Source organism: Phyllostomus hastatus, unplaced genomic scaffold (assembly GCF_019186645.2).
Source record: "Phyllostomus hastatus isolate PE091 unplaced genomic scaffold, TTU_PhHast_1.1 phas_scaffold_129, whole genome shotgun sequence".
In the NCBI taxonomy this organism is placed as follows: Eukaryota; Metazoa; Chordata; class Mammalia; order Chiroptera; family Phyllostomidae; genus Phyllostomus; species Phyllostomus hastatus.
Window position 1 is genome coordinate 27,641,081 of NW_025334009.1, and position 21,144 is coordinate 27,662,224.

The following is a 21,144-nucleotide window of genomic DNA, read 5'->3' on the forward strand; positions in this document are numbered from 1 at the left end:
AGTCCCAGAATGAAGTCTCCTTGGCACTGATGGATAATTGGTTCTAATGTCCTTTCTCAACAATCACTAAGGCTAGGAATATCCACCACTGATTGGCCAGGCCTGGGTCACATGACCACTCCTGGGACCAGGGGGAGGCCCAAGGAAATCAGGGCTGTTATATTGGACAGGCAGGAAAGGCTTTGGTTTGTGGGTTCCCAAATTCCAGTATTTGTGGAAAATTGTTACTCAAGTAGCTCTGAGCCTGTATGGAATGGTAAAAGATCTGGGTCCGCTCTACCTCATCAGGGAGAAGCTGGCTTTGTGTTCAGCTTTTAACACGTCTTGGATGAATAGTCTTGTTGGCGATTGGACATCAGCCAGTCATGCATCATCGTCCCGGGTGACACAGCCTGTTCACAGAGGGAAACGCTGGTCTCCAGTCAAGTCTCTTGGGTTCAATACTCTCTGATGGCAACACACTTGACCGGGCTGGTGGTCCCTGAATCTGCCCATGAGAATCATCTGAGGAGCCTAGTTCATACTTTGGTAAAACCCAGATCTGATCAGATCATGCCTCTGCTTAAAAATCCACTGTAGGCCCTGGCTGGCATAGCTCAGTGGATTGAGTGCGGGCTGCGAACCAAAGCATCGCAGGTTCGATTCCCAGTCAGGGCACATGCCTGGGTTGCAGGCCATGGCCCCCAGCAACCGCACATTGATGTTTCTCTTTCTCTCTCTCTTTCTCCCTCCCTTCCCTCTCTAAAAATAAGTAAATAAAATCTTTAAAAGAATCCACTGTGGTATTTTGCTCCAATAACAGACAACAACAACAAAAAAGGCAGACAAACGAAGAACCCCACTTGTATTCCATCCTCCTACCCCAGCCCCATTTTCTTCTCCTTTAGAGGCAGTTCCAGAGATTAATACACTTTAGCTGATTATTTAGGTATTTACTTCTGTGACTGTAAATAATAGGGTTTGTGTGGCAACTTCTTGATTTTTCAGTTTCAGTTGTCTGCCCGCATGCCACTGTGAAAGATGAGATTTCAGACTCTCTCCTCCCTCTGCCCCCACCACACACACCCCTTTCCCATCCCCTTCCTCCCAGCGGAATGATCGTGTAGCCAGTTCCCGGTGTTTGCATGATTGCAGCTCTGTGTGCGCTACTGGCAACAGGGCCATCTAGTGAAGTATGGCTACTTTTTGTGGTAGAATGGACTCTTCCGCCATTTCTGCCAAGGGTACATGGAAAATAAATGGAGACTTGCTTTAAAAGGCCTCCTCTGTTTCCCCGTGGTTCATGGGATAGAGTTCAGGTGCTTTAATGGCACGCATGCCCTTCTTGCTTCAAACGCCACCAAACCTCCCACCTGCGGTTCTTTGTTCATGTGCGTCCCTCCGCCGCTGTGGCCCCTCCTTCCCCACCTGGTGAAATGCCCCTTTCTTTAAGGTCTGACTTAGGTGACACTTTTGTGGGCAGCCTGCCCAGTTGTGTGTCTGTTGCACGGGGTGTATACTGAGGTCTTTGTGCTTATCACACTACATGGTGCTTATTTATTACTGCTCGAGTTTAAATCTTGGCTCTGCCATTTCTCAGCTGTGTGACTTCGGGCAAGTAACCCGCTTTCTCTGTGCCTCAGTTTCCCTCATTGTAAAATGTGGGCAACAACAGTAGCACCTGCCTGACACAGTTGTGAGTGATTACACAAATCGATGGAATTAGGCGTTTATAATCATGTCTGTCACTTAGTAAATTGTCCATCTGTGCTGTGTATCTCTCCATCTCATGAAGGCAGAGTTGGTGGGTCATATTCATTAGTGACCAGAATAGCTCTTGGCAAATCAGAAGTCTCCAGGAGCTGGCAGGGAACCTGAATGAGTGAAGTGGCCCGGGTGTGACTCAGGCCCAGGTGGGGACTGGAAAGGGCCGTCTCTCCCCAAGGAGGCATCTTCTCCTCCACTTCCAGCCGGTGCTTGCCAGGTAGGAATTGGGGCCCAGTGTTGCCAGATGACTTGATTTTGTTCATGAGAAATTTAAGAATCCACATTTAAGAAAATATGGATTTTCCTGACGTTTGGTACCCAGCACACAGGCCAAAGGCCCGCAAGCCCGGAGTGATGGCGTGACCTGCCCTGGGTCCCACGCTGACTGCTCAGGCTCTCAGTTTTCTCACTCATGGTCTGGACGTGGGTAGCACTGCTGCTGATTCCCAGCAGGGCGGTGACAGCTAGGACTCAGTCAAGCATGTGAGCGCATTTGCAAAGCAGCTGCCTACACAGTGTAACCGGTCACTGGGTCTCCGTGTTGGCCACCCCTGATCCAGCGAGGCCCTCTTGGCGTTCTTTGTTAGGATCGTGGGTCTCTTTCATGCTGGGTAGAAATTGTGTACATTTATGGAACACCTACTGCCTGCCCAGGAACTATTAGGTGTTTTACATCTATCTTCTTCTTTATTCCTTCTAACAGCTCTCTCTATGACACGGAAAGTAACTATTTTATCGGCAGTAAAAATGATATGCAAAGAACTTAACTGATTAGGGCTGCACGGAAAGAGGTTGAGCCAGGATTGGATGCATCTGATAAATATCCCAGGCATTAGGCAGTGTGCTGCCTCCCACGTACTGGACTGGTGTCAAGTACAGCAGAGCCTCGGGCAGGGGGTGGCTTTGCTGCCTCCTGGGCTGCCCTCGTGCATCGCCAGCACTTCCTCGGGGGCACAAGCCTCATCTTGTTCCCTGTCTTCAGAAAAGCTGTGGTGGGTGACTGCAGGCTTGGCCAGATGGGAGAGAGGCAGAGAAAATCATGATGACGACCCAGGATGGAGGGAAGGGACCAGGGCTGTATCCGAGTGTCTGGTACGACAGGACTGAGGGGAATGAAATGGGAAGTGATCAGAGCTTCTTTACCTCCGTGAGCCACCCAATGGCCCAAGAGGCCCTACTCCTTGATGTTTAGAAATAATTCTCAGATAGTTACTGGCAAGGCAGGCACTTTGCTGCCAATGGCACCTCATGTAAAATTTTACCAGCAGAGTGGCTGTGTGGTTTTGGGACAGCCCCCTGGCTGGTGATCACGTGTCATTCTTTCTCTGACTATCCATTTCCCCTTTCTCACCCATGCACCGCCCCCGCCCCCAACCCTCAGGGTGTGGCTGCATCAGGCAAACTCCCAAGGGAAAAGGAGAGGGTCTGTGAGATGCTGACCTGCCTGACCCTCCAGTATGGCCTGGACATGGTACTAAATTTCTTTACTTTTTTTTTTTTCCTTTTTGTGATGTCCACAGGTCTGGTTTCTTGACTTTCACAATGTAATTAAGACTAGCATGGCCCACCTGCCTGTTCCTCTTTTTTAAACTCTCTTTCTTATATTCTCACCTGAGGGTAAGTTTATTGTTTTTAGAGATAGAGATGGGGCCGCTGTGGAGAGAGAGAGAAACATTGATCAGATGCTTCCCATGCGTGCCCTGACTGGGGATCACGCCCTAAACCTAGGTACATGCCCTGATTGGGAATCGAACCCTCAACTTGTTGGTGTTTGGGGCAGTGCTCCAACCAGCTGGGTCACCTGGCAGACTGCTCCCTTCCAAACTCTTGTCTAGGCTCAGGTTGATAGTGGCTACCCTTATCTCTTGCCATTCTCCACCTTCTAGACTTTAGCTTCCTTCCCTCTCTTTGAAAATGCCGTGTTCTCCCTCTCCCCTCTGGCTGCTGGCTGTGCTGCCTGCTTGGGACTCAGTAGTTTTTCTCCCCCCTCCATCAGTGCCCATTTATACTTCAGGCTTCTGTGTAGATGTTCCTGCTCTGAAAGTTTTCTATGCATCTCCCAATCGACCGCTGTCTCACCTGGCCTAGGGAGGCTCTCACCACTGGCACCTGCACTGTGACCATGCCTGCATGGACCTTTCTGGAATGGGTTGTGAATGCCTGACCTACCCCCAGACTGGAAGTGCCCTGAAGGCACCGGGCACAGGGTCTGGCATGTGGGAAATTTGCACCTAGTGTTTTGTGGTGACCACGTCCCATGGTTGAGGACTTAATGTGGGTGTCGGGGTAGGAAATGGTGCCATCGTTATCAACTAGAGCTGCTGGGGTGGCCCAGCTGGACATCTTCCCTTGAGGATCTGGACAGAGCTTTTTACTCTAACCTGCACTGTCCAATAGAGTAGGCACTAGCCACATTTATTGTCAAATATCTTCAATTAAAATGAAGTAAAGCTCATGTCCTCAGCCTCACCAGCCAGTTTCAAGGGCTCAGTACCGACGTATGGCTAGTGGCCACCGTACGGGACAGGGCCAGTGCTAGAGCGCTTCCAGCGACGCAGGAGGAACCTTCACGTGGGTGGTGCTGCTGCAGACACCGCCTGGTGCAGGTATTGACTGAGGCGCATGTAGGTCGTGTGAAGTCCACCCTTGGTGTTTCTGGTTGGGTCAGGCAGATTTCCACAGACTCCTTCCTAAGCCTGAACTGTGTCTCCTCGCTGTCCCCTGGCTGCAGGATGCGCGTCAGAAGTTCCGCTCTGTTCTGGTGGAAGCCACAGTGAAACTGGATGAACTGGTGAAAAAGATCGGCAAAGCTGTGGAAGACTCGAAGCCCTACTGGGAGGCGAGGAGGGTGGCAAGGCAGGTAAGATGGAGCCCTGCAGGTGTCTCCCCACCTCTGCCCCCAGCCCTGCAGGTGTTTGGGTGTGCCTTCTGACTTCTCTGTCTCCCCCGAGGTTAGAAGTGCGAGGCCATGTCTTTGTAAACCGCTATGTTTGAAGTCGGCCTCTTATTACCCCACCCCCACAGTCTGCCTTCATTCCAGCTCTTGGTACTATCACCGAGGGGGAGTGCTGGCATTTGGATGGCCCTGTGAGTGGGCACCATTTGCCGCTGGAGTTGGCGCCTGAATCCACTCTCCAGGCAGCTGGCCCAGCTCAGGCGGATGAGAGGATGTGTGCTGAACACCAGGCTCCTTTCTCTGCCCCTCCTAATGATTGCCTGTCAGGCAGCAGGAGCACTCCGTCCCTCTCATTCTCCTCCCTAGTGTGGGAGGAATTAGCCATTTGCTTCTCAGAACATTGGCTTTTTCTCCTAAGAGCCCAAATAGGCATCTTGAGGCACCAAGACCAAAAAAAGGGCAGCAGAGGGGGGCTGCAGTCAGGCAAGTGCTGGGGTCGTGGGGAAGCCAGTTCTCATTTCGGAGTGGGTCTTCCTTGATGGCCGCCGCCGTGTGCCTGTGTCACCTCTCAGTGTCCATGGCCAGGAACGTGAAAGGGGAAGGAACGGGGCCCTGGCACTTACTGGTCTGAGCCTGCTGCTCCTTCCTCTCATCCCTTGTCTCTGTCAGTGAGCACAGTGATTATGACAATTACTGAATCCCTGGGCAAGCCACTGAGTCATCAGGTCTAATCAGATGACACCCAGACCCTTGGGGGCCTGTGGCTGACTCACTGTCAACTGGCAGAGCTCAAGATGAACGTTGAGGGACTCCTGCCTGGCTTTGTGCCTGCAAACCCTTTTCTTAAACTCCTGCCTTTTTGCAGGTGGGGCAGGAAGAAGGGCAGAGAAGGCTCAGAGTGATCCCTGCCCCTCAGCCCCAAGGGACCTTGTTGGCCCATAGCCGAGGAACTGGGAAGATGCTCAAAGCTTGTGAGGTTGGGCTGGATGTCACCTTTCATCTCTGTGGATGGGAGCTGTCTGGGCTCGGGCCAGGTGGCCCAGTGTGTCTCTGCACCAGTGTCCTCTGACCTTCCTGCTGGTGAAGGGGTGGGGCCCACCGCCAGCTGCTGCCAAGTGGGGCTTCCTGTTTTTTTCCTCTGGCCTTACTCCACCCCCTTCCTTTCTGTATTTACAAACCCCTCTGACTGTGTAGACAGAACAGGGGTGGCCTCTGAGAGATGCCTTCAAAGCATCTCCTTCAAGTGTGTATTGTGAGAGCCTCCCGCATCCTTGTCCGTGAAATGTGTATGGTCTCGGACCAGCCATGGAGCTCTCGTGAGGTCCTCCTTAGGACTTAATGGAGATTGTGTTTCACCTCAGAGTCCCTGCATGAGCTTAGGTTTTGGCTTCATTTAAAAAAAATTGTTGTAGGAAATACTGAAAATAGACAATAAGAAGAAAAGTCTCATACTTTCTGATTATGCTGTAGTGGTTTATTATATGTCTGGATTGGCCATGTCCATCCATCCAGAGGTTCAGTGGAACAGTGGAGACTTAACCAAGAGAAAACCTTCTTTTATAGCCTGGTTTTCCGTAGAGTTTACAAAGATTCATAGTTGTCTGGCCTGTGGAAATTCTGTCTGCCCCTCAAAATGTGCATTAACTTTATCATTCCTGATGTCAACTCATTTCCCTACTAATGAGTTAGATCCAAACCCGGGATTTTGAAAACCCGGTCCAGATTCTGTCCAGGGCAGGTGGAAGATGCCTGCCTTTTCTTTTCTGGGTGGAGGTGGGGGCAGGAAACTGGCTTTGATTTATTGGAGGGTTTTTTCCTAGAGCCAGAGCTTGTTTTTAAGGTGGCTTTGACATATCTGCCAGCCCATCTGGCCTTCAGTGCTGGCGGGGACCTTCCGACGAGGGGATGGAGCTGGGTGACTCCGGAAACGGGAATGGTGGAGTGTTTGTTGTTTATTTTGCTGCCTGAGTTCTGTCTGGCCTAATAGTGCCCCTGGGCCTGTCATTTTGTCACTCCCAGTCCCTACCCTTGTAGTGTTTTCTTAAGAAAATTGTGGTAAACTATGTGTAAAGTTTACCCTTTTTAAGTGTACAACTCAGCGGTATTAAGTGCGTTCATACTGTTGTGTAACCCTCACCACCATCCATCTCCAGCATCTTTTCACCTTCCCAGATTGAAACTCCGTCCTCATTAAATGGTAACTTCTTCTTTCTCCTTCCCCTCAGCCCTTGGCCACCACCCTTCTACCCTCTGTCTCCGAGGCTGACGACTCTGGGCTCCCTGTGCAAGTGAGCTCATGCACCGCTTGTCTTTTCGTGACTGGCTTATTGTGCTTAGCATCGCATCTTCAAGGTTTAGCCATGCCATAGCATATGTTAGAATTTCACTCCTTTTTCAGGCTGAATAATATCTCACTGGATATATAGGCCACGTTTTATTCATTCATTCATCTTTAAATGGACTTTGGGGTAGCTCTGGTTATTTTTAAATGGTTGGATGTGCGAGAAGAGAGCAGAGTGCTTTGCAAACCTGGAGGGCAGCATGAATGCAAAATAATGAGGGTTATTCAGTGCTGAAAGCCACCTGTTCGGTGTGTGTGGGCCATGTGAGTTCATGTCCTCTACTTAACCTCCCTTGGGGAAGTGAGTGCTGGGGAAACATTGGAAACTTGTGGATGACAAGTGGGGCAAACAGCAAAGCTTCACCTCTAGAGGCAGACTGCCTGTCTGTGAATTCTGATTCACACTTCATAGCTGTGGACCTCAGCAGGTCGCTTAATCTCTCTGCCTCAGTTTCTTCACCTATAAAGGGGAGCTGTGTGTCAGTTCTAGCTTCTGCTGTGAAACAAACCACTCCAAACTTAGGGGCTTAGAGCACTTAGTTAGCTCATTCTTTTGCTGGGCAGTTTTCTTGATCTCAGGCATGGCTGAGCTCACGGACATACAGTCAGTTGGTGGGTTGGCTGGAGGCCGGCTGATCTTGGATGGTTTTATCCATCCAGCTTTGGCCGGTTGTCAGCGGAGGCGTCGGGATTGTTAGCTGGCCCACATGTGTGTCACCCTGCAGGCCAGCATGGCTTCTTCACGTGGTGTTGGGATTCCAGGAACCAAAGGGCAAGCGCTTTCCAGGACTCTGCTTGCATCACATTTGTCCTGTTGGTAGAGTAGGTCACACGGCCAGTCTAAATTCAAGAGGTGGGGAATAATAAGCTCCACCTGCAAAGTATTGTTGCCATTTTTACAACTTACCATGGGATTAAAGTAGTACATGTAAAGCGTTTGGATCAAGAAAAAGGATGTACGTTATGATCCCAGACGTGTTCCCTGTCAAATACTGTGTCTCCATGGTGAATCTGCTGTTAAAGAGAAACAGCACAATAAAAACCTGAGGGTGGAAGAAACAGGCCTCTGCTGGCTGGGAGGGGAGTGGGAAGATGTAGAGCCCGTGAGGACAGAAAGGTGACCCCAGGCAGGTTGAGAGCAGGTGGCGTTGCTTGTGAGTGTAAAATGTCCCAGAGGGTCAAAAATGAGGAGGAGGAGGTCGCTGACCAGCCTTCTGACTGATCAAAAGCATCCTAAGCCCGAACAGGTCAGGCAGTGAGGGCCTCCAGTGGATGGGGAGTCATGCTTCCCATGACATGAAACAGGTCAAGTGCATCAGATGACCCCCCAAATTCTTATGTTAATTGTAGAGGAAGAAAGTGTTGTAACCTTCCTTCGCTGGGAAATTCTAGACATTGGTTTTGTTTGCAGACAACCCTCCATAAGCAGAGACATGACAGGCCGGGTTCTGCGAAGGTGAGTTTTACTCTCTCGTTTAGGGTTTTTCCCCCCTTTTGATTTATTTTCTTTTATTCAACAAGTATTTACTGGGTTCCTACTAACAGTCAGTCACAGTTTTAGTCACTTGTCAAGAACAGGACCAAGACCCTGATTCTGTGGAGGCAACGTTCCCCTCTTGCCAGTCTTACAAAAGTGCGTGGGGTGGGGCTTGTGGGCAAACATAGAAGCTTTGTTACTGATCTGGATCGAAGGGTGGGTTTTTCCTGCCTCACTGAGAAATGGAGCGAGACTGTGGGAAGGTTACGGTGCACTAGGGATGGGCAAACGCAAGTGCCTGTCAGCGCACTTCCTGAGCATCCCCCCCATTGTGGACGAAAGTGTGGTTTGTATCCTCCTGAGCGACATCTACAGCCATAAGCAAGGTGGCTGTAGGGTCAATACAGTCCGTGGTCATTATTCTTGATAGTCTCTGAGGCCGCTGCAGCACGGAGAGAGAGAGGCGTGCCTCCGAGGCACTGCTCCGGAACAGAGGGTCAGGGTCCTGGGAGGGAGCCTCTGGTTGCATTTTCATCAACCCAGCCACACGTAACCTAGTTTTAGGTAGGTTTCTCTTTAAAACACATTATTTAATATATATTATTTATAAATAATTGATGATAAATCAGGAGCCAAGAAGGGTCAAACATTTTCCTGACCCTGGGTGATGTGCCCATAAATTTCTTTGGCTTTTAGCCTCACACAATGAAGTCCACTGCGCTTTTGTAATTGGTCGTGACCTCTCGGGCGTCGATGCCAAACGGAGTCCGCAGATTTAGCCACTTTTCCAGCGTTTCATCATGCACTGTAGACTTTATTTTAGCCTTTCCTGGAGCAGCCTCCAGTACAGATTTGCAAATTTCCTCTTGCTTTTCCTGGATGTACCGTGTTGTTGACTCATTAACATTGAATTCTCGGCCAACAGCACTGTGACTCACGCCTGAATGAAGTTTATCTAAAACTCGTGTTTTCTCTTTAAGGTACACCACTGCCTTCTTGGGCTTAGGAACACTAGCCAGCACTTCAGCACTCGGCTTGGGGGCCAGTTTAAGTATCTGTTCACCAACAAAAAACACACAGCTGTAGACAGCGTGGCAGCAGGTAGACTGTGAGAGGGACAGCTGTGGGCAGTGTGTGACAGGTGGAGGAAGGAGGCAGTGGCACCCGTGAGACCTCCACTGGGAGCCTGCACGTTGAGTGCCTCAAAGATTTTGTGCTACTCTGTGTAGGCCCAGAAATGACCCTGAATGCACCATAAATACTGAGTTTGGGGTTACGAATAAATTTTAGCAAGTAGGCCAATTTGCAAATATGGAATCCAATCTGTGAGCAATGAGGACCGATGGTCCTCACCAAGTAAAGAGCCCAGCAGGGAGGCTCTTCTGTCTGAGAACTGGACCACGTGGCGCAAGTGTAGACAGGCACGGGTGTAGACAGTGGAGGAAAAAGCCAGTGGAGTGAGGTCACTATGTCTGTATGTGTGTTGGGTGAGGGGGGTGGTGTAAAGCCTGGGGATGAGCAGCACGCCTGAGCCCCAAAGCACAGGTGAGCTCCTGGGTACGAAGGACAGGAGCGTGGAGATCTGAGGGAGAAGTTACTGTCAGTGCAGCCCGGGGTGAGGACGTCAGTTTCAGGGCTGTGGAAGGGGAGCCTTGGGGGCCGAGGGACTACATGGGAAGGCGCCGTGTGGTGCGACACCGCAGCACCTGACAGCCTCGGCCTGGCCTTGGGCCGGGCAGAGAAGCTGTGAGGCAGCCACAGTGGGCTCTGGCTTGGGGGCTCCTGTCATGTTTGCAAAGCTGATGGGGCACTGATGACCAATGTCACGTCCTTACATTAACAGTGGCACTGTCTTTTGAGATCTGTGTGTTAGGCACCGTGGGCATGGCTCTGGGTAGGGGATGTCATTTATCTTCCCCTTTTGCCCCCATACCGATGAGGAAACCAGTTGAGGAGTCCAGGGACCATTACGTGGGCCTGTATGCAAACCCTTTCGGGGTGTGGGCTCACCTGAGAGAACAGGCAGACTTTGGCAGACTTAGTGGTTAGCCAGCTACCAAGAAGGACTCGTGGGGAACTCCAGGGTTTGTTTTATTTTTAATCTTCACCTGAAGATATACTTGTTGATTTCAGAGAGAGAGGAAGGGAGAGAGAAACATCTTTTGGGTGCCTCCCATATGTGCCCTGATGGGGGATTGAACCCTCAACCCAGGTGTGTGCCCTGACCGGAGACTGAACCCACAGCCTTTTCGGAGCAGGGGGTGATGTTCCATTGAACTGAGCCCCCAGCCAGGGCCACCCCAGGATTTTCACTTGAGGAGCCTGAGCAGCCGGCAGGAAACTGAAAGAGGGCGGGGTCTAACTTTGGGAGGAGGTGGTGAGTTTGCTCTCCTGAAAGTTAAAACAGTGACCACGTGCCTGGGTGGGAAGTTCAGGGCAAGCTGGAGGTGAGGAGCTGGGAGTTGACAGTGCAGAGGTGACTGGTTGCTGGAAGAGAGTGTGTGGGGAGAGCTGCATTGGAGATTAAGGATGGGGTGGGTAAGAGGAAAAGGAGAGTCATTTCAACGCTCTTTGTGTACCAGGCACTTGTCCAAATGCTTTGCCTGCATGGGGCAAGTGCTTTTCCCCCCACCACCCAGCAGAAGGGGAAACTGCAACTTAGAGAAGATGAGATGCTGAAGGGGCTCCCCACATCCTCATTTATTGAGCCCTACTTGGTGCCCGGGCCTGTAGTAGTAGGTCCCTTACATATATTGTCTTATCCTCACAGCAGCGGGGTGAGGTGGCATTACTGTCATACAGAGGGGCTAATACCCGAGGCTCAGGGAGGTGAAGTAATGTGCCTGCATCACAGACCTTGCGAGGAGAGGGACAAAGGTTTGAACCTGCATCTGCCTGATTCTGGCTGCTACCTGGTTCATGGCATGTAGAAGGCATTTAGTGACTGTTGCAGAGCCTGAACTACACGCTGACACCTCTTAGGGGAAAAGGAGGAGAAATAGTTGACTTCTTGGCTAAAGGGGAATTTTGAGCTTGTCGGTGCAGTTAGTGCCCTGCCTTTTCTGCCCTGGGGTAACTGGGAGGCTCTTGTTCCAAGTATTTTGGGGCCCTTTGAAACCTCTTCCCGTCAGGAACCTCTGCCTTAGTTCTTCTGGATCAGCATGATGTCGTCATGCCTTCTTCCTTCCTGGTCACTTTGGTTTCTGCTGAGCCACTTTCCTGGCTGGGTGGCAGCTCTCACTGTGGGACTTGGGTCAGGAGGTTGGGTCAGTGACGTCCATCCCAGTGGCCCTGGTCATGTTCTCAGTGGGTGGCCACAGGCCAGTTCTTGGGAACTGCGTCATCCTAGCGGCCCGTGGTAAGGGCAGACAGCTGAGTGACAGGGCACCTGTCCCAAAGCAGAGTGCCTGGTGATTTACGGCAAGAAGGGAGAATGGACTGTTAACTCTCCCTTGCCCTCTGACCCAGGCTGCAGGCTCCTGGCGTAGGGTGGATATCGAGGATTCGGTCAGAAGGGCCATATCCCTTTGGGAATCACTGCACTTCCTCCCTGGCTGGCTCTGCCTGAGTCTTCTGACCGGGAGCTGGGAGCCTTGCTGCCCTTGAGGTTCCCTCCCACCCCGTGGTGGACCACTTGCCCCCTTCCTGGCTGGCAGGTGGCAGAAAGCCAGGCACGGGGGACTGGCCACACACAGCTCAACACAGCCAGGCCGTATTGAGCTGAAGGTGCTACCCAGCATCACCTTGTCAGGTGGGAACTTTATCAGGGACAACTCCCTGTTCTTTGTCTGCTTCACCTTTCCCTGAGGCTGGAGTGCTGCTTGGTGGGCGACACTCGAGATTCCATGGTTATTGTTTTTAATCTCCCCTTCCTCCTACCTGTCCTCAGTAAATTTACTGCGTTGACCAAGATCACCCTTTTTTTCCTCCCGCCTTTGTAAACCACGGGCATTCCCAGGAAAGGTGTGGCAGGGTGATTGATTTCTCAGTTAAGAAAATTGGAGAGAGGATGTATTTTTGCTACCAGTTTTGTCAACATGGGTAGGCTTTTTATGTTGCTAGGCAGCACGTTTTGGTCCCTGGCCAAATGGTGGTGTTTCTCTTGAGCACTTATGGCTAATCTTTCTGTTCCCTTTCCTCACCTTGGGAATCCCCTCTGCCCATCCCGCTTTCCTTCTCGACTCTCCCTTCCCCAGCCCTCCCCTGTAACTTCGTATCTTCCCTCTTTCCGTCTATGAAAATCTACCCTTAAGAACCTGATAGACTCATTCATACTGAGAGGTAGCTGACTGCTCAGAGATTTACGATCTCTCTGGATGTCCAAGTACTTATGCTTTAAAAACCTTCCCGTAGCTTGGGGTACTCTGTTTCCATCCTGGTGGGACCACTCATTTCCAGCTCCCGGTTTGTCCCATGATTGGAGCCCTGGTGCGTGTGAAGGAACCACACCCACTGCACCGACGGGGCGATTCCTCGAGGTCCTGGCCATCGACAGTTTTCATTTCTGTGTGGCAGAACGTTCCTGTGGAGCTTCAGCCAGAGAGAGGGCCTGCACACAGAGTACAGACCACCCAGTCAAATTTGGATCTCAGACAATTTTATTTTTAGTATGGTGCTCTTTCATGCAATATTTGGGACATACTTAACTAAGAGAAAATGTTGTTGTTTACCTGAAATTCAGAGTTAACTGGGAGTCCTCTGTTTTTATCTGCTAAATCTGGTAGCCCGACAAAGGCAGGAAGCTGTGGCGCTGAGCCATCAGCCAGATGGAGAAAGTAGTTTTGGAGTCAGTGGGCCCTTCTCGGGGGTCTCAAATTCATAGCCAGTGGAGCTGTGGATTCCGGCCCCTACGTTTGCCATTCTTGAGCCTGTAGCCTTGGGCAGGTCCAGGGGAATGCACACGTGGGGGTGTCCAGTAAGCAGAAGTGTACTCAGTGTGCTCACACAGCTGTTCCAGGCACGCTTGCGCCTGGCTTTTCTGGGGAGCAGTGGGGTTTCTCAGGCGAGTGGCTGAGTCAGAGTTCTTTCTGTTCCTCCCTCACCCTCCCTAGCTTGATTGCCGAGAGCTGGTCAGCTCCAGGCAGAATTCGGGAGGGCTCCCTGGGAGGTCACGTCAATGGGGCCTCTTCTCAAGAACCTTCCAGAATGTGTGTTCCTCAACTGTTTTATCACTGACTTCTCCAGACGTTGCCTGGCATCTGCCTCCTTCCAGCCTTCTCCTCTGACCCCATTCTTGGGTGCCTTTCTCCGTTAATGAGATCGTTTGTTTGTTTGTTGATTCCTCTTTCCCTTTAAAACTTTCCCAGGCACCGGGGAACTTACATTGAGGCCTCTTGGCTTCTGCGTAGGCAACAGTGGGCTTTGTTTAGGAAACGGCGCTTCGTACATTGCCCTTTGAAGAAGTGGTTTAGATGGAAGTAGGAAAAAGATACCACGGGCACATCAATTTGTATCTGGCCTCCAGAGCATCCCCCATCCCTTCGGCAGAGCCCTGCACCGCAGAGAAGGTGCTCGGCCTTTCATTATTTCTAACCACCGTGGCGTATTGAAATGTTCTGAGATGGTCTGATACTTTGAATTTAAGGCTCTTAATCTCAGGCTCAGGCCAAATGAACGAAGCTTCTCTTTGCATAGAGAATACTGGGAGGCCTGTTTTCACACTGGCCTGGGTACTCCGGCTGGTGGTTGGAGGCATCTGTAGTGGGTACTTTGAGAGCCGTCATTGGAAGGCAATATTGAGGTAGAAAGCACAGTGCTAGCTTATGTATGTTCCTTTTCCGTTTGCCCTGTCCCAACATCCAAGGCCCTAAGAAAATACACAAATGAAGTTTTACAGCCTGAAGTTCTGAAATTCATGTTGCCGGGTGCACAAAATAATGTCCTCATCTTGTATCAGCCAGGAATTGCATTTGGTTACAAGTAACAGAGGACTGTGCAACAGTGGTCTAAATACACCAAGGATTCCTTCTCTTATCTTTGGAAAAAAAAAAAAAAGACCTGACTTAAGCAGTCTAGGGCGGTGCTGGGACTCTGTGGTCATCTAGGACCCAGGGGCCTCTTACTGCTCCATCCTGGTATTTGAGTCCCATCCTCAATGTTGTTGCAGGGCCCAGGGTAGCTCCAGGGGCTCCAGCCCTCACGTCTGTGTTTCAGGGAAAGAGGAAGGGGAAGGGACATACACTCCTTCCTTTTTAATGGGTCTATGTGGAATCTGTGTGGAAGTCCCTGCTTCTGTTTCATTGCCAGAATCTGGTCACACAGTCATGGAGAACTTTGAGGGCGGCTTGGCTTGGCTTGTTTTCTTTTTCCTTCCCTTTCTCCTTCCCTCCCTTCCTTTTCTTTTCCTTTTTTTTTTTTTTTTGGTAGCTAAGGATAAAGGGGAGAGTGGATGTTGAGACTTAGCCACACCTGTAGTGGGGTTTGTCTGTCTTCTAGAGAGGCTCTGGGTTGGAAAGACGGGTGGGCATTGGTGCCCCACAGAGCAGGCATAGGGCTTCTTGGGGTAGAGAAAGAGTAACCCCCAAATCTCTCTGCTGCATCACTTCCCTTTTTTCTGTGGGCTGTGGAAACTTCCTTTCCCACATAGTGGGCTGAAGAACTATGAGGAAATGCTGGCTTCCCATAAAGGTGTAAGTGTGTGTATTTCATCACAGAAGCTACTCCTACTTTCTCTTAACAAATGCTAATTAAATACTTATTTCCCACTGCCACTTCTTTGGTACAAACCTTCACGTCTTACCTGGATTATTGAAATAGCCTTTCAATTGGTATTCCTGTCTTCTAGGGCCCCCTCCCTATCTCTCCCCGCTGCCTCCCAGCTGAGTCCTGTGAAAGTCAGTCTAACTGGTAGTCTTGCTCAAAAACTGTAGTGCATGTTTTTATGGTCAACTCGGCTGGGCCACATTGCCCAAGTATGTGATCAAACATTATTCCGAATGTTTCTGTGAGGGTGTTTACTGGATGAGATTCCCCTTTGGTGGATTTGTGTAAAGCAGATTGCCCCCCATAGCATGGGTGGGCCTCATCCAGTCAGTTGAAGGCCGGAATAGACCAAAAGACTGACCTCCCCTGCATAAAAGGGGATTCTGCCCTACACAGCCTTTGGACTTGAACTGTAGCATTAACGCTTCTCTGGGTCTCCAGCTGCTGACCTCCGTCCACCTCCTGCAGATTTTAGACTTGTCAACCTCAGTAGTCACATGGGCTGATTTCTTAAGATAAATCTATTGGCTCTGTTTCTCTGGAGAACCCTGACCGACACAGCACTTGTTCTGTCTCCAGTGTCAAGTGCAGTCTAACCAGCCAGCCCCTCTCATTCTTTGGCATCCGCACTTCTCCGTGTGGCACCCCAGTACGCGCCCTCCCCCCCGCCCCCACCACGCTCAGCATTGCTGGGTACATCTTGCTCCTGCACTCTCTTCTGAGTACTCCATGGGGTGTTCTGCATCACTGAATATTCTGTTCTCTTCATGAGGTTTCCCTCCCCAGACTGACTAGCTCTGTGGTGTTCAGAACTGTAGCCATCAGTCACACGTGTGGCTGCTGGAATATAAATGGACACGGTTAAATAAAACTAAAAGTTCTGTTCTTCAGTATCACCAGCCACATTTCAAAGGCTCGGTAGTCACGTGTGGCTGATTTTGGGACAGCACACACGGAGAACATTTTTCTCATTGCCCAAAGTTCTGTTGGACCGCACTCCTTAGCCGCTACCCTTGGCCTGATTAAAATGAAGACGGAGGTTAGCGTAACTTCTTCTATTACAGATTCTCTCTGCTGTGCCCCTCCCTCGCTAAGCTTTGCTTCGGTTTTGCTTTGAAAATTTGACAGAAATTATGGACATTATCCTCTGAAAACACACACATATGCATAGGGGTGCATAAATTATAATCATGATTTCAGGTTATTCATTAACTCCCCTTAAAGGTCACCCAGGTCCTGTGGGTTAATAGCCACAAGCTAACACTACATAATGCTCGCTTCTGTAACAGCTGGCACTTCTGTTCTGCTTACTGCAGGCCTGTTTTAAGCACTTGACCTGTGCTTACTCCTCAAAGCAACCCCATGAGATAGTGCCTATTATTCTCTTCATTTTGAAGTAAATAAAGTGCTTAGGTCACCCAGCTACTGAGTGACCTGGCCAGCATTTGACCCAGACAGCCCAAGTCCATGTTCTGTCCTCTGCATCGGGGGCTGAGGAGCCCTGCGTGGAATCTGAGCTCCTCGATGGCAGAAATCACATCTTCTCCTTTGCCAACCTTCACATGCATGGTGTGCAGTACAAGTGCAACGAATGCTTGAGGAAAGGAGGAAGGCTTGGAATTGAGAGAGTTATGCATAGGCTTACAGTGTAATTGTCTCAGCCCTGGGATGTTTGGATTCTTCCACGTGGCTCTCTTATCCTTCTCCTTTCTTAGTTCTACTGGCTGCCATTTGTTCCTGATGCCTTAGAGCGGGGAGAGGCCTGAGTTCTCAGCCCTCCTTTGCTTGGCAGTGCCAGGTGGGAAGAAGGGGATTCGCCGAGAGCCCTGGCTCCCATGGACAGCCCTCGCCAGGCCCACCAGAGCCAACTTTGCCTCTCCAGGCTCGGGGCCCAGCTGCTGCCCAGGCCTTGTCTCATGACCATTCCTGTCTTTTTCGGAGATGCCTTGGTGGCTTGAAGTGGCACCAGCCCCTGTGGTTAGAGGGGCCCTGGATGTGTGTGTTCTTGGTCCTGTTACTCTTAGGCTAGAGTCTGCTGGCTTCAGCCTTGTCGACATGTTTCCACTTGCCTTGCCCTGGGGCCCTGAGCTTGTTTGTATACTGTGCTAGGCCAGGAGGCATGCTGTGCTGACTCTATTTCTATGGAGTCTTCATTTTCCTCTGCGTCCCCCTGACTTTGAATTTTTTAGAGATTTTGCAGGTGATAGTTAAAATTAAGCCAAGCCATGTTGACCTTGAAGCTAAAGATGGTTCACAGGGAGGGGGGTTGGCATCTCAGTGAATCAGTTGCTCCTTCGGCTGTGTGTAAGTGTGCCATGTGATGAATTATGGGAATGGGGCAGCCAGGACCCTGGCTGAGGACAGGTTTGGGGTAACGTGTTTCCAGATGCAGATTCCTTACTATTCTGGTGGTGGAGGCGTGCAGGTGTACCAAATGTGGTCACTACCTTCAAGGAGTTTGCAATCTTGTGGAGAAGACCAAGTGGACAAAAAATAATTCAAGAGACGTGACATCAGTATGTCGCTATGTTGGGCAATTTTCAAAGTGTTTTCCGCATGCACTATCTTACAACATGGCAGATTGCCTAAATAAGCACTCGGTCCTGTGAGTTCAGAGAGGATACGTTTTTACCCGGGAGTGAATTTCCCAAAGGCCCCCGGGACCTAGGTTATGTATTGCTCAGCTTGGAGGAGGTGAGGGAGTGTGGAAGGGGGATTATTCAGATCTGGAAAGAATGGCGTTCACACCCCACGATCTAGTGTAATAAAATTGGATCATTATTCACATGAGTTTTCACATCACATAAATGGGCATTTCCAAGGACAAATGCACCCAGAGAGACATTTATCTGACTCTGTGAGCAACAGAAAAAAATTAATGAGGTACATTAAAATAATTGACCATGGGGAGTTGTTTGTGGCTTATCATTTGTACTCTAGCTGTATCTTAATTAAACACATATTTCTTTGGCACCTGCAGCATACCTACTGGCCACTAGGAGAGGTTTTGGGAATTAAAATCTCAGTAGCATGGTCCCTGCTCTTATAAGGCTCCCAAGGTCTCTAGGAGTGATGCTGCTTTGAAAAGATCATAGAGGCCTGGCCAGGTGCTCAGTTGGTTGCAGCATCATCCTGTACACCAAAAAGTTTGTGGGTTCAATCCGCGGTCAGGGCGCATACCTAGGTTGTGTGTTCGATCCCACATCAGGGTGCAAGCAGAAGGCAACCCACCAATGTTTCTCTCTCTGTCTCTCCCCCACCCCGTCCCCTTTCCTCCTTCCCTCCCTCCTCTCCCTTCTTTATCTAAAATCAATAAACATATCCTCATGTAAGGATTAAAAAGGAAGACATTATGGAAACTCCCTGCACTATGCAGAAAGGAGAGGCTGTGGGTGCTGGACCTTTCTTGCTGTAGCACTGACTCAGAGGGTCCTGGGCCTGGGGGACTGACCCAGTGTCTTTTGTCATCTGGCACCTGTTGGTGGCGCTGTTGGTGGCGCTGTTGGCCCTACTGTTCCTTCTCCTCCATTGTCTCTTTTCATGCCCCTTTGTGGGTCTCTCCCGGACTCCCAGGCCACAGGTAGAAAGCCTTGGGAACTCTTTCTCCAGCCACCCCATCCATGTGGCAGAACGAGGTAGTGTGACTGCATTCCGTCTGGGTCGGCTGTGTCCTCTGCCGCTGGTAACAGCAGCCTCTCGGGAGTGCCGTGGAGCAGCTGTGCGAGGCACTGGCTGGTGGAGACCAGTCCTGGCCAATCTGAGGAAGCTCTCTGATGGAGAAGCTCCTTCTGTGGACCCCAGCCTGGCAGGGCCATTGACAGATACTCCCTGCCATCATTTCTCCTGACTATTTCTTGTCGCAGAGGCATGAGGAATGTTAATGACTTTGAACCCACTTGTTTTGATCACGGACACCAGCAGAGCCCAGGATTAGCTCGTGCAAGGTTGGCACGAGGCATGTCCTGCTGTGCAGGTGGATGGCAAGGATGAATGGGTGCTCCAGCTGCCCCCTCTGACACTGGGTGTCCTCTTTACCCTAGACAAGCTTCTTAGTGCTCTGAGTGGGATTTGAAGGAGTTGCAGTCATCACTGTTTGAGTGGTGCTGGCTGGCTCGTGGGCCAACCACCTGTAGACTGTCCATTAGTCCCCCTGTGTCAGCAGAGCATGATTGGGGCCTTTCTTAGCAAAATGGCGTGTAGGAGCCAGGGGTGGAGAAGGCAACCAAGTGCCTGGGAGAGCGGCTTTTCGGGGTGATGCATATTCATCTGTGTGTCAGTCCTTATGGGTGAGAAGGTATGGACGATAGCTCCTGCCTTCAAGGAACTTTCATTCTGCAAACTCTCTGGTGCTCGACTGTGGTTGGGCAGTGGAAACGCTGGGAAATGTGTCGGTGCAAGTTCAGAAAGGGGGGAAGTCTATAAGTCCTAGAAGAACAGGAGTGTTCATGCCAAAGGAGAGTCTCAGGGGTGATGAGTACTTATTTCTTGGCCTATGAGGTGTCATAAGAAAGAAGGTATGATTGTTCAACCAACGAGTCCAGCATGCTGTGTAGAAATAGGAATTCATAGAATTCGGGGTATTTGAGATGGGTTTACAAGGCTGAGGAGGAGTTCGCTGGGGGAGAGGAGGGAGAAGCATGTGAGTTGCTGGCAGAGGGAATGGTGTGTGCAAGGGTGAGGAAGGTTGAAGGGGTGGTGAGTGGTTGGGCCTCACTGGGTGGGTGGGAAGTGCGAGCCTGGGCTGCGGCTGTTTTGTTGGGGGCAGGAGAAGTGTTAGGTAGAGGAGTGACATCAGAACTGTGCCTTAGGGAGATTACCAAGTATCCCAAATGCAATCGTGTGAGACTGAATTATGCCACATGGAGTTTAAATTGGCCACGTGAGTTTGGAAGCTGAGAGACCAGTTAGAAAGCTTTTCAAATAGTCCAGGTCAGAACCGATGCTGGAAAATCCGCTGAGGTTTCCGTACAGGTGGGTGGTGTGGACAGGCTGGGCCGGGCCTGTCAAGCCTTTGAACGCTGTGCAGGGAGAACGTCTTGGCCAGAGGTCTTGGCATAGTGGGTGTGCGGATGGTGCTGTGAAGAGCGCTGATAGGACTGAGGGTGCACGGGGAGGGGGGGTGTGGGCGTGTTCCGTGGCTCTCACCAGGGTCTAGGGACTTAGTCCTTAAGTGTCGCCTTTGGAGAAGTGGTAGATGATAATACAGGATCCTGTGCTGCTGCATTTCCTCTCCAGATCACTGGAGCCGAGGGGTCTGGGTTTGAGTTGCAATCCCCTTTCCTTCAAGCCTCATGCCCTTGTACTGGCTTCTCAACCTCAGTGTCTTTGGGTGTCCAGTGGGTACAGCTGGACTTGCCAGCAGGGCTGTAGGCCAGATTCCATAGGGGAATGTTGGCGCCCAGTAGGAATCCAACAAACGCCCCTGCCCCATGGGGTTCCCTTGCACCCCCCCCTTCCTCATGGCAGTAGCAGTGGGGTGCGGGAGGGGCAGGGCGCACCCTGGTGCCTGCAGTTCGGTTTGCACCCTCCTGGAAAGTGCTCTGTGGTGATATCAATGTGCTTTGTCATTGTACGCAGGTGTATGTTTTCTCTTTGTTAGATACCAGGAACTATCTGTGGGCTTTGAATCACCATGGAGGAGACAGAGGTCACAGAGAACTTGTGGACAGCTGCAGGGGTCTGGCCACAAACAGGGTGTTGGGGCCAGTGTTGGACCCCCACATTTTGGATGCGTCTCATTTAAAGATGGCTTGCGGAGAAGGTCGGCTTTGAGGGCAGGGGGCCCGGGCAGGCTTGTGAATGTGTCTCTTGCCCAGCTAACCTTTGACTCTTTATTTCCCCTTTACTTCCTCTCAAGGGCAAGACCACAGGTTTCAGTTTTGTTTTGATTTATTTATTTAGTTAGTTGAAATTTTGCCTTTAGGGAGGGCTACCTATGACAACTATCTCTGGTCTCCTTCATCTTGTCGTGAGTCGCATTTT

The 21,144-nt window shown here is 50.6% G+C and overlaps 1 protein-coding gene across 1 annotated transcript in view; it reads left to right on the top strand.

Annotated features, from left to right (window-relative positions):
- SH3BP5 (SH3 domain binding protein 5) overlaps positions 1–21,144 on the top strand; it is a 60,302-nt gene that overhangs the window by 20,613 nt on the left and 18,545 nt on the right. The window contains exon 3 of the mRNA XM_045856759.1: positions 4,478–4,606. Coding sequence (XP_045712715.1) covers positions 4,478–4,606 — 129 coding nt within the window. The remainder of the gene's footprint in view (positions 1–4,477; positions 4,607–21,144) is intronic.